This window comes from Dysidea avara, chromosome 10, assembly GCF_963678975.1.
Source record: "Dysidea avara chromosome 10, odDysAvar1.4, whole genome shotgun sequence".
NCBI lineage: Eukaryota > Metazoa > Porifera > Demospongiae > Dictyoceratida > Dysideidae > Dysidea > Dysidea avara.
The window spans coordinates 1419970-1433403 of record NC_089281.1 but is presented as its reverse complement, the minus strand read 5'-3'; the positions used below and the strand labels follow the sequence as shown (position 1 = coordinate 1433403).

The 13434-nt window shown below is 36.4% G+C and overlaps 1 protein-coding gene across 1 annotated transcript in view; it reads left to right on the top strand.

The window, feature by feature from the left end:
- Positions 1–4782: 4782 nt before the first annotated feature.
- Positions 4783–13434, top strand: part of LOC136269041 (ral GTPase-activating protein subunit beta-like) — a 30477-nt gene continuing 21825 nt past the window's right edge. The window contains exon 1 of the mRNA XM_066064503.1: positions 4783–4903. Coding sequence (XP_065920575.1) covers positions 4868–4903 — 36 coding nt within the window. The 5' untranslated portion in view covers positions 4783–4867. The remainder of the gene's footprint in view (positions 4904–13434) is intronic.

The following is a 13434-nucleotide window of genomic DNA, read 5'->3' as shown; positions in this document are numbered from 1 at the left end:
TGGTCAGACATTTGACATTTTGTCATCACAAAAGGTATCACAGCCATGTATGTTATTACATGTTCTTACATAAAGGATTTTCAGAAACCACACATGCTTCACTATAACAGCTACTACACATATTTAAGAGATTCCATCAATTGGGATGGCTTTAGATGTCGCAGTTATACATTATTGTGGTCTTCCTGTATCACTCTAGTAACAAGAAAATACCTGAAAATGAAGCTTATACATTTGGAACCAATGCACATGTACAACAATAATTACAGTATAGTCAGTACATGACACAGTCTAAATGACAACATATGGGATCTACAGGGAATGGACATGAGTGTTTCAACTAATCTAATATGGACATGTTGCTATAGAGACCAGTGAACGGGCACAACAAAATTATATCAAAACTAGCCCATTTACCAAGTGTTCCTTTTAGTGAGAAATATTACAACATTGTATTCCTTTATATATATATAATGCATTACACATCATCAGGTAATAATGGAATTGACTATCCATACCAATTAAAATTTCATGGCATTTTCTTGGCAATATTGTTGTGTTATGTATATATGCACATTCAGTATAATTTCTGCTCAAAAACACAAACTGCATATTATGCTATTATATACCATTCTTTTGTGCTATACTTGTACCTACTGGTCACCACTCGGCCAGTGCTTTTCAAACATTACACCACCATATTTGTGCATCATGAACTGAGAAAACTCAGCAGCAGTTTTTAATTTTGCTATAGCTAAGTATATAGTTAGCTATGATCGTGTGAATATAGCCGGTGTGCTCTTTATGGAGGAATGTTTTATGAATACACATTGTAGCTAACTTTTATCCAATACAATAGAAGTTGCTGCCCAACTTCCTCCTAGTCATATACTCCCTGACTCCCTTGTACAACTTTCCCAGGGGTAACATTACCTGAGCATAGTCACTGTATTATGTAATTCAAAAGCAACTTACACAATTTCTAAACACATCCTAAGTTTCAGGAAAATTGTACAATACAACAAAGTTTGCTACATGTGTTTACAATTGAAATGTGAACTTTAGTTAATTGCAAGTATGTTCCATGTACTAATTGGTTAAGTTCAGTTATAACTTTCTATTGTTTCACTATACCAGTATGGGTGCTTCATATCAACTAAAATATGGTATGATTAAGTCATGATTCATCATCAGCTAATAGTACAAGTTACCATGTAAGATTCACAGTAAACAGTAACTAACTATCAATTACTTCCAATAGATGTACAGGCTAGCCTTAAAAGGGACGAGGAGTAAAAGGAAATATTTCTCCTCCTCAACAATATTGCTATGTAAGATTGGTGACCTCATATAGAGAAGATTCATCACCAAGTTTAAAGATTCATTATATATACTACATCATCAAGGTTGATGCTCTTCCATTATAATTGCTATTACAATAATCTGGGTTCACCAAATGCCAGTGAACGTAAACAATGCATCCTATATTGTAAGTCAACAAACTGATTAAATATTTTTAACATTATTTTTTCTCCTATTAAACACTGTTAATAATTATTTAATCAGTACTTATTTCATCAATTAAGAATGTAGTTACAGATCTATTCATTCATAGAACCTTATGAGTGCTATGGTGTTATGACACATTCAATGACATCATCTTTATTGTATGAGTGACTGAGTCGCTCAATAATTGTGAGAATTTATATACTATGTCACTATACATGTGCTTAAAATGGTGTTTACAAAGACTTGAATTGTGGACACTTCATAGTTTGCAGCATTTAGACCCCTATACCTCAGTAATGTGGACACCTTGATAATCAGGACACTTTTCCATGGTCCCATTTGTATTAGTGTACACATATTTTAGACCTCCAAAAATCAGGACACCTCACTAATAAGGACATGCACCTTGATAATCAGGACACTTGTCCATGGTCCCATTCAGTTTGTACATACATATTTTTACCCATGAAATCAAGATCGGTGCTTCACTACTAGTACAGCACAATACCAAAGGATCTGGAATCCACAAAGAGTCAGAGTTTCTGTATAACTGGACATCAGAAATGGAGAATGATATAGTAAATATAGTGTACCTAAGATGTACAGGACTTTTTCATGCAATGATCATTATTCATGTACGTATACATATTGGCTACACTACACTGCATGGAGCATGTTCCACTTTGACTGATTCTTTGTTAGATCATTAGTTTTGTGATTATAGAAAACTAACACATGAAGGTAGCTAACTCTTTGATGATGTGGATAGTACCTGATCAAAGAACTAAAAGTGATAATTGCTACATTTCAGAGGTCAACATCCTAACATACTATAGTGGTGATATGTACACTCCTTAACTACAAGGATACACATGTAGTTGAAGAGATTTGAGGTCATGTTATTACACTGGATGGAGTATAGGACAGATGATTCATATCATTACGTATAGATGTAGCTACATATACAACTATATGATAATTATTCCTATGGTAACTTAACTATTCCTCAACAGAAATTTGTGACAGGAATGAAAAAGGTACATTACATCACCAACTTTAATTTCTGGTTCATCAGTACATTGTTATGCTACTAGTTTATCTGTTGGACCATGAGATAGCTGAAATATCTCAGTTATGCAGGAAGATATGTAGCTAGCAAACACTTCAACTATGAGAAGGGATATTAGCTACATGCGTGTCTATACATGCATTTTTTTTCAGAGTTGTGTGATCTATGTATACAAATGGCTTCTGTGTAATGACTGACAAGTACTCCATATTAGGAAATTAAGGTAACATGTTTAGTGGCAATTGTTGGTGATATCATATTAAAGTTACTAGATCACTGTATAGATACTGGAGAGGTTCACCCTCTACAATTATGTACCAGACATAAGAGACTGAAGGATGGTATAGTAGCACATGAGTGTATACACACAGGAACATGCTGTGTGTCAAATCAGTAGGTTTTTAAACACAAAATCTTGAGAGATAGCTACACACTCGACAAGTTGGAATACGTATTAGTAGATTTTAGAATTTTCTGCATCAGCATATCCTTAATTAGCTAAATACTGTATTACTACTATTCAGTGAGGAGCTGTGCGAAGGTTAGCTAATGTCTATGACAGCATACATATGTGTAAATGGCATGAAAACAGAAAATTTAACTTTCTGTCTGTAATGGATCACAGGGGCTGATCCAGGAGCTGGCAGGGGGAGGGACACAAACAGGCTGATTTGTAAGTGGTTCAAGAGAACAGATTCTCATGTTAGTTGCTTTATATTTTAAGTAGGAGTGATCACTTCTTAGTAGGTTGATTTTTTTGACATTATGGCCTTTTGTAGATGGTTGTGAAGTCTTAAAAAGCTGTAAAAGGCTATAAAGTATTAACACCAGCAACACGATGATTATTTTTAGAGGGGCTTAGTACGTATGAAGGTGCTGGATGACACTTTGACAGCTGTTTTAATTTTAGTTTCAGGTGAGTTAGCAATTAATAGTGGTAGCTAATATGCAGTTTTCATGAGTATGATTGATTTTGGTCTGACAAGGTGTATAGTATTTTTATCAAAAGAGTAGCTATAGCTCTTCAGAAATGGAGGGAAAGTGGGGAGGGAGGCACCATTGGATCATTGAGAAGATAGGGCAGGACACAGGGCAGTATAGAAGATAGGACACAGGGCAGTATAGTTGCAGGAGTGAAGCCTTAAGATATCTAATGTATGTATGGACATCGGCTCTATTTACAATTGTGCACTTTGTTTTCAGCAGTGAATAGTTCTTAAACATACAACCAACTCTTTAATCTACATGCCTATCTGGGAAACTTTACACTAGTGATGTCATATCCATGGGTAAATACATCGAATTGTGGACACTTATGTACTGAACAATAACACAGTAACTATGACCATACAAAGTGTAGATTGAGAATCACAGATTATTCACTGCAACGGTTTCACTATAACTATGGGAGGGAGTTTAAACTAACTGTTTATGATAGCGTAAGGCATCACTCCCAAGCAATTTTAAATAAGTGCAAATTCCCTTCCTATACAAGGGATAAATAACAGCCTACCTAAATGGGTTGTTTATTAAGTAGCTTTTGACTGTTACAAGACATGATGAGCTTAAAATCACCTGCCTTTGTTTATCGATGCGTGTGTGTGTGTCACACATGTGCATAGCCAAGTAGCCATAACCAAGTGGCCATAGAGCACCAGTTTGGCAATCAAAAACACACACATGCCTGCATACACACACACGCACTTTTTACTAATTTACTTCTTCTGAATGTTCCTAATTACCTAAATGGCTGTCCAACATTCTGTCCAACCCCCATGAACTGGGCCACCAACCTACTCATTTACAAACCAGGTGAGGAAAGCTCCAGGACAGTGGGTATGGTGGCTTTTACTGGATCATTGATCTGGTCTGACTCCTTCTGTAAAAGTGCCATTGGAGTGTATGTGTGATGTAATTCCACATTACTGGCTTGTGAAGGCCAACATGGCAGGAATTCCCTGCCCCACCTGGTCACATTAGTTTCACTATCAACAGGTAACACACACACCTTCAGTTCTGGTCACTGTAAAGCTTTAATAACAATAACACACACAAGATCCAAGACCCGCCAGTTTTGAGTTTACGGAAAATTACTGAGATAGCAATAAGTGTACAGCAAGTCTTACTTTGTCTCGTGCCCAGACTGCTTTTTTTCTTTTTGTGTGGGGGCGGAGAAAAAAAAAACTTTTTTTTTCCGCCCCCACACAAAAAGAAAAAAAGTGGTCTGGGCACGAGACTAAGTCTTACTCACCTGACACATGTGACGCCGGTCCACCAGACGACAACTATATGTTAATTGTGTCCACACCAGACAAACGCGATGATGTAAGTAATATTTGTTCGTATACTTTACTATCATACTTCGTCATGTACTCCATATTTCGACTACTTGCGGCTTGTCAACAGTTAGTACCGTGACACGGAACTTGCGGCAAGTTGGGCCAGTGGAGTACATTTATGAGTGGAGTGTGCTGCCATAACTAAACGCCCACGTTACACAGCGGGTAAGTCCCTGAGATTCTGCACCATAGTGTAGAGTTAATTAATTCTGATACAGAGTATCTAAGACAGGGGCGTAGGAAGATATGGTGCCCAGTGGTAAAACTGAAGACCAAAACAAAACAACAACAACAAAAAAGGTCGCGAGTGTAACTACTTCATTAGAGTCATTGACTGCTCTATTAGAGTATTTCGATCTTTTCAGTAATATGCTGACACCCATTAGTTACGCCACTGGAAATATTTATGGGTGCCCAAGCACCCATGCTTCCTACGTCCCTGTAAGATATACTTTAACTTCGTCAGCAGCTAGTTAGCCATGTGATTTATCTGGCTTTTCAGCTTCACCGTGACGCAAACAGTAGGGCCATTGTACATAGAACTGATATAACCAGTCTAGCCAGTGTTTAAATTATTGTGAGGTATAGGTCAGATTACATATATGAAAGCTCCATCAAGAGCTCACACCATGTGTCCATAACTTATGTATATACTGATCAACGTTAGGCCACTCCAAGAAAATTCCTTGTTTCCCATTTCATTGACCTCAAAAATACATGCGGGTGGGTGGTTCATCATCCATTATTCATTATAGATATTTCCACTAATTTTTGAAATTCATAACTAACTTACAGCATTACAGGTAAAAATACAGTAGAAATATTTAAACTAATAACCTGAACAGTGAAAAGCTAGCTAAATCGGCTTTCTGAATGCTAAACTAGTTACTGCTATGCAATCACAGGATGAATAATGAATAAAATGTTCAGTTGACAGCAATAATGAATGACCATGTGAGAAAAGAATCTGCATGTGGGTAGGAAATGGGAAACAATGAATTTTCTTGGGAGTGACCTTGTACAGGTTGATCAAAGTTACTTGAGAATGTGTTATGTAGGGTGATATGTAACAACACGATAACTGCAAGAACAAAAATTAAACTAATCTATAACAAATAGCTATATACTAACTTAACTACGAGAACTCTTGCTTATAAAACTTACTTTACCACCTATCCAAAGTGATATTATAGTGATGACATACAGGGTGGGAGCAGCATGGATGCTGTTGTATGGCTGTAGTATCAAGTAGCATTTCAAAGGGTCTGTGGTGCACCGCCCAGAATCTGCAGGCTTTTGCAATTTAAGGTTTGAAAATGGATGCTGAAACAAAAAATGAAAATGGATGCTGAAACAAAAAATGCTAAAACTACGAAACAGTGCCAATCTATACTGCAACTTTTCCCTAAGACGTACCCCCATGTACACTTATCATATATGATCAGGTTTAGAAAAATTTGTCTTACTGTATATTCATTCCCCTGCTGGACAGAAGGTACCATTGAATTTCTTTTTGATGTAACCAAAGTTGTCACCTAGTTCATGATTTGTGGCTTGGAATTCCTTTGTTTCTTTTGTCACCCTTGTGTATTTGCCTATCTGTTATTGATCAATCTAATGACTATCTCCTACGTAGGTTGCTCCTAAAGCCCCCCATGTATCCAGCGTCATAATGTACTGGTTTCTGTAGTACACAATCCCTTACTTCAAGATCACTCCTGGTGTACTCCGGGAGCAAGGTAGTGCATCTTCCAACTGTTCTAGTCCATGGGACATTTACCATCTGGATATCCATCTCAGTCATCCTGCTTATTTTGACCTTTCTGTCAGATGTTACTGTTATTGCCTCTGCTGCTTTTCAAGCTGGGGTGGCTGCTGCCACCAGTGAGGAGGTTAAAGGCAGTCGTTACAATGTGAACAGTCAAGGAGGGGATTTGTTTCCTCTAGGTTGTGAGCCTTTTGGAGCTTGGTCTCCATTTGCCCTATCAACTCTATGCTCTATTGCTGATTGTACCACAATAAAGAATGGTTTACCCCCAAAGTTAGCTAAGTGTCAGCTGCTACAATATTTGTCTGTGACTTTATGGCATTAGAATTCTAGGATGATCCTCAGACATTATGCTCTTTTGTTCAGAGGTGTATTCTCTAGTAACTATATGACAGTCCTTCAAAATAAACATATCCACAGGCTGTTATTTAACTATAAGGAGGAATGTAGTTCACAACTTCATACAGGAAGTTATACAGGAAATTGTGTTTACTACCATCAAGTCAATAATAAGGTACATTTCCTGGAATAAAATTGTTGCACAGAATAGTCTGCTACATGTGAATTCTTCATATCCCACATTTCTTTGGTTAAATGCCATACCTTCAGCACTTGAGTGGTGCCACAATTGATTTTGAAAATAAGGACTTAAGCATTATATTTCAAGCATTGAATAGAGGTCAAGTTTGAATAATCACGTACCACATCGATTTTTTGATAAACACTGTGGCAGTACCTTTCTGCACTATTTTAAGTATAGAACATTTTTCCTCATGTACCTATTGTAATTACATCAACACTGCTTTTTATTTTTGGGCTAATGTGTATATAATGCTATACCTCACCCAACCCCAGGTCAGGCAGTGGGAGAGGATGTTTGCAGTAATCATAGTTGTTGGTGATTCCCAAGTAGGGGAGAAAACTGTCCCCAGAATTAGTCTTGGATTGTTAAGAAGTTGTCTTCTTTTATGGGCTGCTTTTATGGGCTGCTTCTATGGGCTGCTTCTATGGTAGGCCGTGATGGAGCTTTAGCCAATTTGGAAATAGCCCATTTATTGGCAACTCTGTGGAGTTGATTAAAAACTATTCAAGTAAATCTTTCATGTTGTTAAGTCTATATAGTTGCCCACATTTTTGCATAATGCACTTCAACGTCTTCTTCTTTTTCATTAAATTACACCTGCCCTTCCATGTGAATAGAGCTTGTTTGATACATACAACCTTACCAAAAGTATCTATGTACCTGCACAGTGAAATAATGCCTTGTAAAATACCTAGTACACATATTCCAATCATGATGAGTCAGAAAACACTGAAAAATGTTAGGAAACAAATGATAAGACCAGTTTCCAAGAGACAGTCACATCATAGCCGGGATGTCCTCTTCCTTTGCTGATATAATTACCCACAATAATATAACCACAGCCTGTCTACATATTTAACATTGACTGAATAGTTATGTATGCTCCTACTATAATAATCACCTATGCAACAATGCCAGTGACTATAAACATCATTGTTACCTTACAGTTCCCAGCTCTGTCCACTCACAGTAAGTGTATGTCTTCCGCCATTTGATGAACTACTAATCCATATCATGTGCGATTCTACTGTTCTATAGCGTTATGTATTGTTTATAATTTGATACATTAACTAGAGAGTATTAAATTATTGATCAATAAGTACACTAAACTTTATAGTACATACACTTTAATAAATTAAATCTGTTACTAAAATTAGTATGCTGCTAATGTTATATAATACCCTTAACTACACCTGAGATATATTTCAAATTGTTTAAAGGCTCACTAATTCATCAAATTGGTGATATCATTATAGTAATGATAACTAACTACCAATATCCTGTATACTGGACTGTCCATAAAAATTGTGCAGTTCATATAATTCCCTGTGAGGTATCTACCTAAGTTGATATTGAACATGCAATTCCAGTTAACAGCAGCTGTAGAATTTGGTTGCTTTATCTAGCTGTATCAGGAATGAAGATGTTATGACTGCACATTTGAGACAAGTAATTCACTACTCCAAAATAAATGTGGCTCTCCCTTTGGTTAATAACAGACATCATTTTACAATAGTGTTCTCTTTCTTGTTCCTAGAGTGCTTAGGATATGACAGAGTAAATAGTTATACTCTTAATTGTTGTTTCAGGTTCTTACAAGATTAAATGGTTGGAACATTTCATGGAAAATAATTCATTCTATATAGAATAGAAAATTGTTTATTGTTTGCATGCTGAAAATTGTTGTTCAAAAGTCCAAACAAAGAGTGCAACAACGAATAAAATAAAATATTTCTATAACTAAAATGGGACCAACATGATTTTGGGGATCTTCATTGCTAACCAACTAATTAACCAATCAATAAACAGCACTTGGTTTCTGATATTATATAGATCACTAATTGTTGGTGTTATATCATCTCATCAAAATGAGTAATATATAGCTGAGATCATTACTCATAAATTCTAGTGGAGTAATCAATGATGATGTCTACCTTGGTTAAATGAAGCGAAAAGTTAAATGTTTCGATGTACAGTTAGTTTATAAAATTTTGAAATTCACCTGGATTTCGTCTGCTTGCCTGCTGTAAGACCCAGATGTGCTAGGTGTATGGCTCAGAAATTTCAGACAGCCAAGGTAATGACGGCAGATTCACAAATCTGTTGTTCCGATTATGTTCTGTTTACTGCACCATACTGTTAGCTTTCGCCTCTTTGTTCTTCTCGAAGGATAATTAATAGTTGTGACGCTAATCACAACCCAAACATGTGATTTTATGGAAGTGTGAGTATGTGTGCGTAAGACAAGGATGAACGAGTGTAGTACCCAAGGAGTTGTCTTTAGCAAATAATGCTGGGTAGTCGTTTTATAATCTTACAAATTTAGCTTTTTTTTGCGAGGTAGTTAGCTAATAATGCCTTTGAGGGGCGGATCCACCTCGGGATCCAGACTTCTAAAAGCGAGGGTTCCACTCTTAATGGTGGACTCTCCAGCAATGTTCTCCTGTTAAATCATCAACATTTAGGCCATTAGAAATGCAGCTGAAACCTTTAACAGCTGCTGTAATAGCTTTAAAAGACAAAACGATTATTTTTAGAGGCACTTATTGCGTACGAAAGTAAAAGATACCATATAGTCTAAATATTTTGAGGGATAAATTTTTTGATATTGAGCAATGTTGCTAAAAATAAAAATTTCGCTGATTTGCAAAATGTATTAGGCTAAATGGAGGCCTAAAAAGTTTTCGCTGATAACACCCAAAACCACGAATCAGCAAAAATTTTCCTCCTTGAAATATTTAGGCTATACAGTAGCTGCTTCAAGTGATCTTATACTTATGACATGCGAGTACGCAACAAAACTTGGTGGTGTTAGGCTTCTTTAGCTGGGAAAACAATATGTTGCACTAGCTAAGAAGGTTTATAAGGGCCCTGGAACACATTTAACATTGATATACAATCTGTCTTTTAAAACACTTGGCATTGATAAATGACACGACATTGTTGAATTAGCTCACAAGATGAATTATTACGAGTGACCAACTTCTTTTGATTTGTAAGCTAATGTTTCCATTTCAGATGAGTGAAATCAACGACAACTACACAAATAGTCAACTGTTTCATTCACCAGCCCACCAAACAGTAGTTTATCAGACCAACAACACTAACTAATCTGTAAAACACGTTACTCTTTGTTTTCCACATAGTATAAATATACGTGACCAACCTCCTCTACTGCTTTTAAATAAAGTTTGGGTAATGTACTACAACCCATCAAACTGCAAATTTTTGTAACATATTTTAGCAGTGCTTAAGTGCTATGATAAAGCCAACAAGTCACTTATCTATTTATTTGTACTGTTAATGCATGCACTTTATGTGGTAGGTGGTTCAGTTGCCTTTATCATGTGTAGCTGTGTTTATACTATCATACATATACACTTCATGTGGGGGCAATTGGAAACAGTGGAAATGGAAAATGTAAATGGAAAACGTAAACGGTCAATCATTATATGTGTCATATCCTAGAGTAAAAGCCTTCCTTAAGTTGTAACCACTTTCTTACAAAGACCACCGCTGTACTTGTAATTAGATGGTTAAGGCATACTTAATGACCCTATTAATTAGACTACTTCATGGTCACCTTTATAAAGACCACCCTCTTAACAAAGGCCACCTTTTTACATTGTAATAATAGCTAAGTTCATTTCATGACTTTATCAAAACAGCTAGGTCAGCTTCAAAACAGCTAGGTCAGCTAAAAGGCTGGCTCTTAAGGTCATCATTTTCCATTTTCACTGTTTCCAATTTCCCGTCATAGTGGCCTCTATAATAAGATCACTCATTGGTCATTTTAAGCCATTCATGATCTCTTTGACATACGTAGCCATCATCAATATACTGAAGTGACCATCATAAGATCTGTGACTATATCAAGGCCTTGCTCATAACAATTTCTACCAGTCAACATAATTCCCCTGTCTCATAGCACATTATTACTCATGGCAAGTGTTATTATGAGTCCCACATTAGTACGATTGTCCCTTTGTCTATTATTGACCTTGTGTTTGCAATAAATTAATCCCTGACTGTTCTAACTGACCCTTCCTTCAATATAATGGTCAACAATGGACTCATATCATGTAATGGACATTTCTCAGAACATGTATATAGTTTGTTTCATTGGTTTAGCAGAACCTTATCCTAAGATGTTTGTGATTTTAAGCCAATTTTGCAGGTGTTTTCTCACCATCTACTGTCGTTGCCACAATTTTGTATGGTTATCAAATACAACAAACTACACTTCCGTTACCTCATTAGTATAGCTACCTGTATGAAACATGGCATCAACAATGAGGTGGTCTTATTTATGAGGTCACAAAGGACATGTACTATAATTGATATGCATGGCTGCTGCTGCTGTAGTGGCTAGCAATAATAAGGGTTTAGTGCTTCCCATAAAGAGTTTTGACTATTTCAACTTCCATACTGTTTAGTAAGAAACCAAATCATTCGTAACCCACTAACTGGCTCCTCTTTATTTGGAGTACAAATGTGACAAGAATTTAAATATTAACTAGATGTTAGGTGGACCTTGTAATACAAGTGGTGGTACTTTTTGTACTGTTGCTTTTAACCTTATAAATCTGGGCAAATTGTCGGTTCGAACTTAGTAAGGTTTTTCTGCAAATTTACAGATTGTGGTTAGGCCAGGTGTGATTATAACTAGCCGCAATGGAAGCTGTATAGTCACATTTAATGACCTATCAAATTTGCTGTTAGGCAATAGACTGGTATCATTTTCTCTTGGTAAATTTGAGAATGTGTAAATCTGCCTTAGTCATAATTATTCTGCACTGCTGAAACATTTCATATTCTCTTGCATGGTAAGAAACTGTAGGTATACCAGTAATCTTTGATGGAAAAGAAATATTCAGCAAATTCTTTTCTGCTTAAGTAAATTTCTAGAAATTTAGATAATATATTTTGACATGTTAGTCACCACTTACATGTCTAGTTTCTTTCCTGTCCGCTGGCATATAATACACTATTCTACCTGAGCCATATTTCAAATTGTTGTAAGGCTCCAGATTGATTTCAACAAAGTGATGATATTAGTTTTGTAATAACTTCTCTGTCTCCTGCCATGTCATTGTTCCTGTTATTGTCTCACCTTTGTCTGGAGCCTTACAGTTAACTAACGGGATATCGATATTTCGTAACCTAGAAGTGTGTCTTTGAGTTTGGCCAGTAGTGTTACATTAAGTGTGCAGTGGTGGATCAGGACTTTCAAAAGAGAAGTTATATATGTGACCAGATTTTACAGAACCGATCCAAATCGCACATCAGGCAAAATCAAACTAACACCACCAGTGGATAGCTACACTATCGTACTACAAGTTTTGACCCTCAGCACTACTCAAACTACACGAGGCTGGTTTTTACACACGTCTTTTCTGGGTGGTGTGGAGTGCTCAAATGGCGGTTTCAGGCCTTGTGAAGGACCTGGCTTGGCAAGAGTCAGTGGTTTACTGGTGGACAGCCTTATAATGTTGGCCAGACGTGTTCTCTGCTGATTTTGCTACATATCAGCCACTAAGGAGCCAGCACAGCCCTGTAATCTCGTGTCTGGACTCCAATCGTGGTCTGCCTCCATTGCCTCCATTTTGAGGTCTAACTTTTGCCCTCCCCGCCACCCCCCAGCCTCCACCCCTTTGTGAGCACTCGTGATACTACTTCGCTCGTCCAACTGCTCAGAGTTATTTATTATTTATTTATTTATTTATTGTTAATCAGCAGGACCCTCCAGGGGTATAATGCTGATGTGCAATTACATGTGTACAATTTCAATTAGTTACTTAACTATATAAGTATGTACAATTACGACAAGTTACTTAATTATATACATATGTACAATTACAGTAATAAACTATAAAAATATATACAATTACGATAAGTTACTTAATTATATACATATGTACAATTACAGTAATAAACTATAAAAATATATACAATTACGACAAGTTACTTAATTATATACATATGTACAATTACAGTAATAAACTATAAAAATATATACATTTACGATAAGTTACTTAACCATATACATAAAAGGGGCTAATTTTTGCTTAAATTCTTCAACACAGTCAGTCTCAATAATCTCAGCATCTAATCTATTCCATTCTGGTACAGTTCTTGGGAGGAAGGAATATTTATATACATCAAT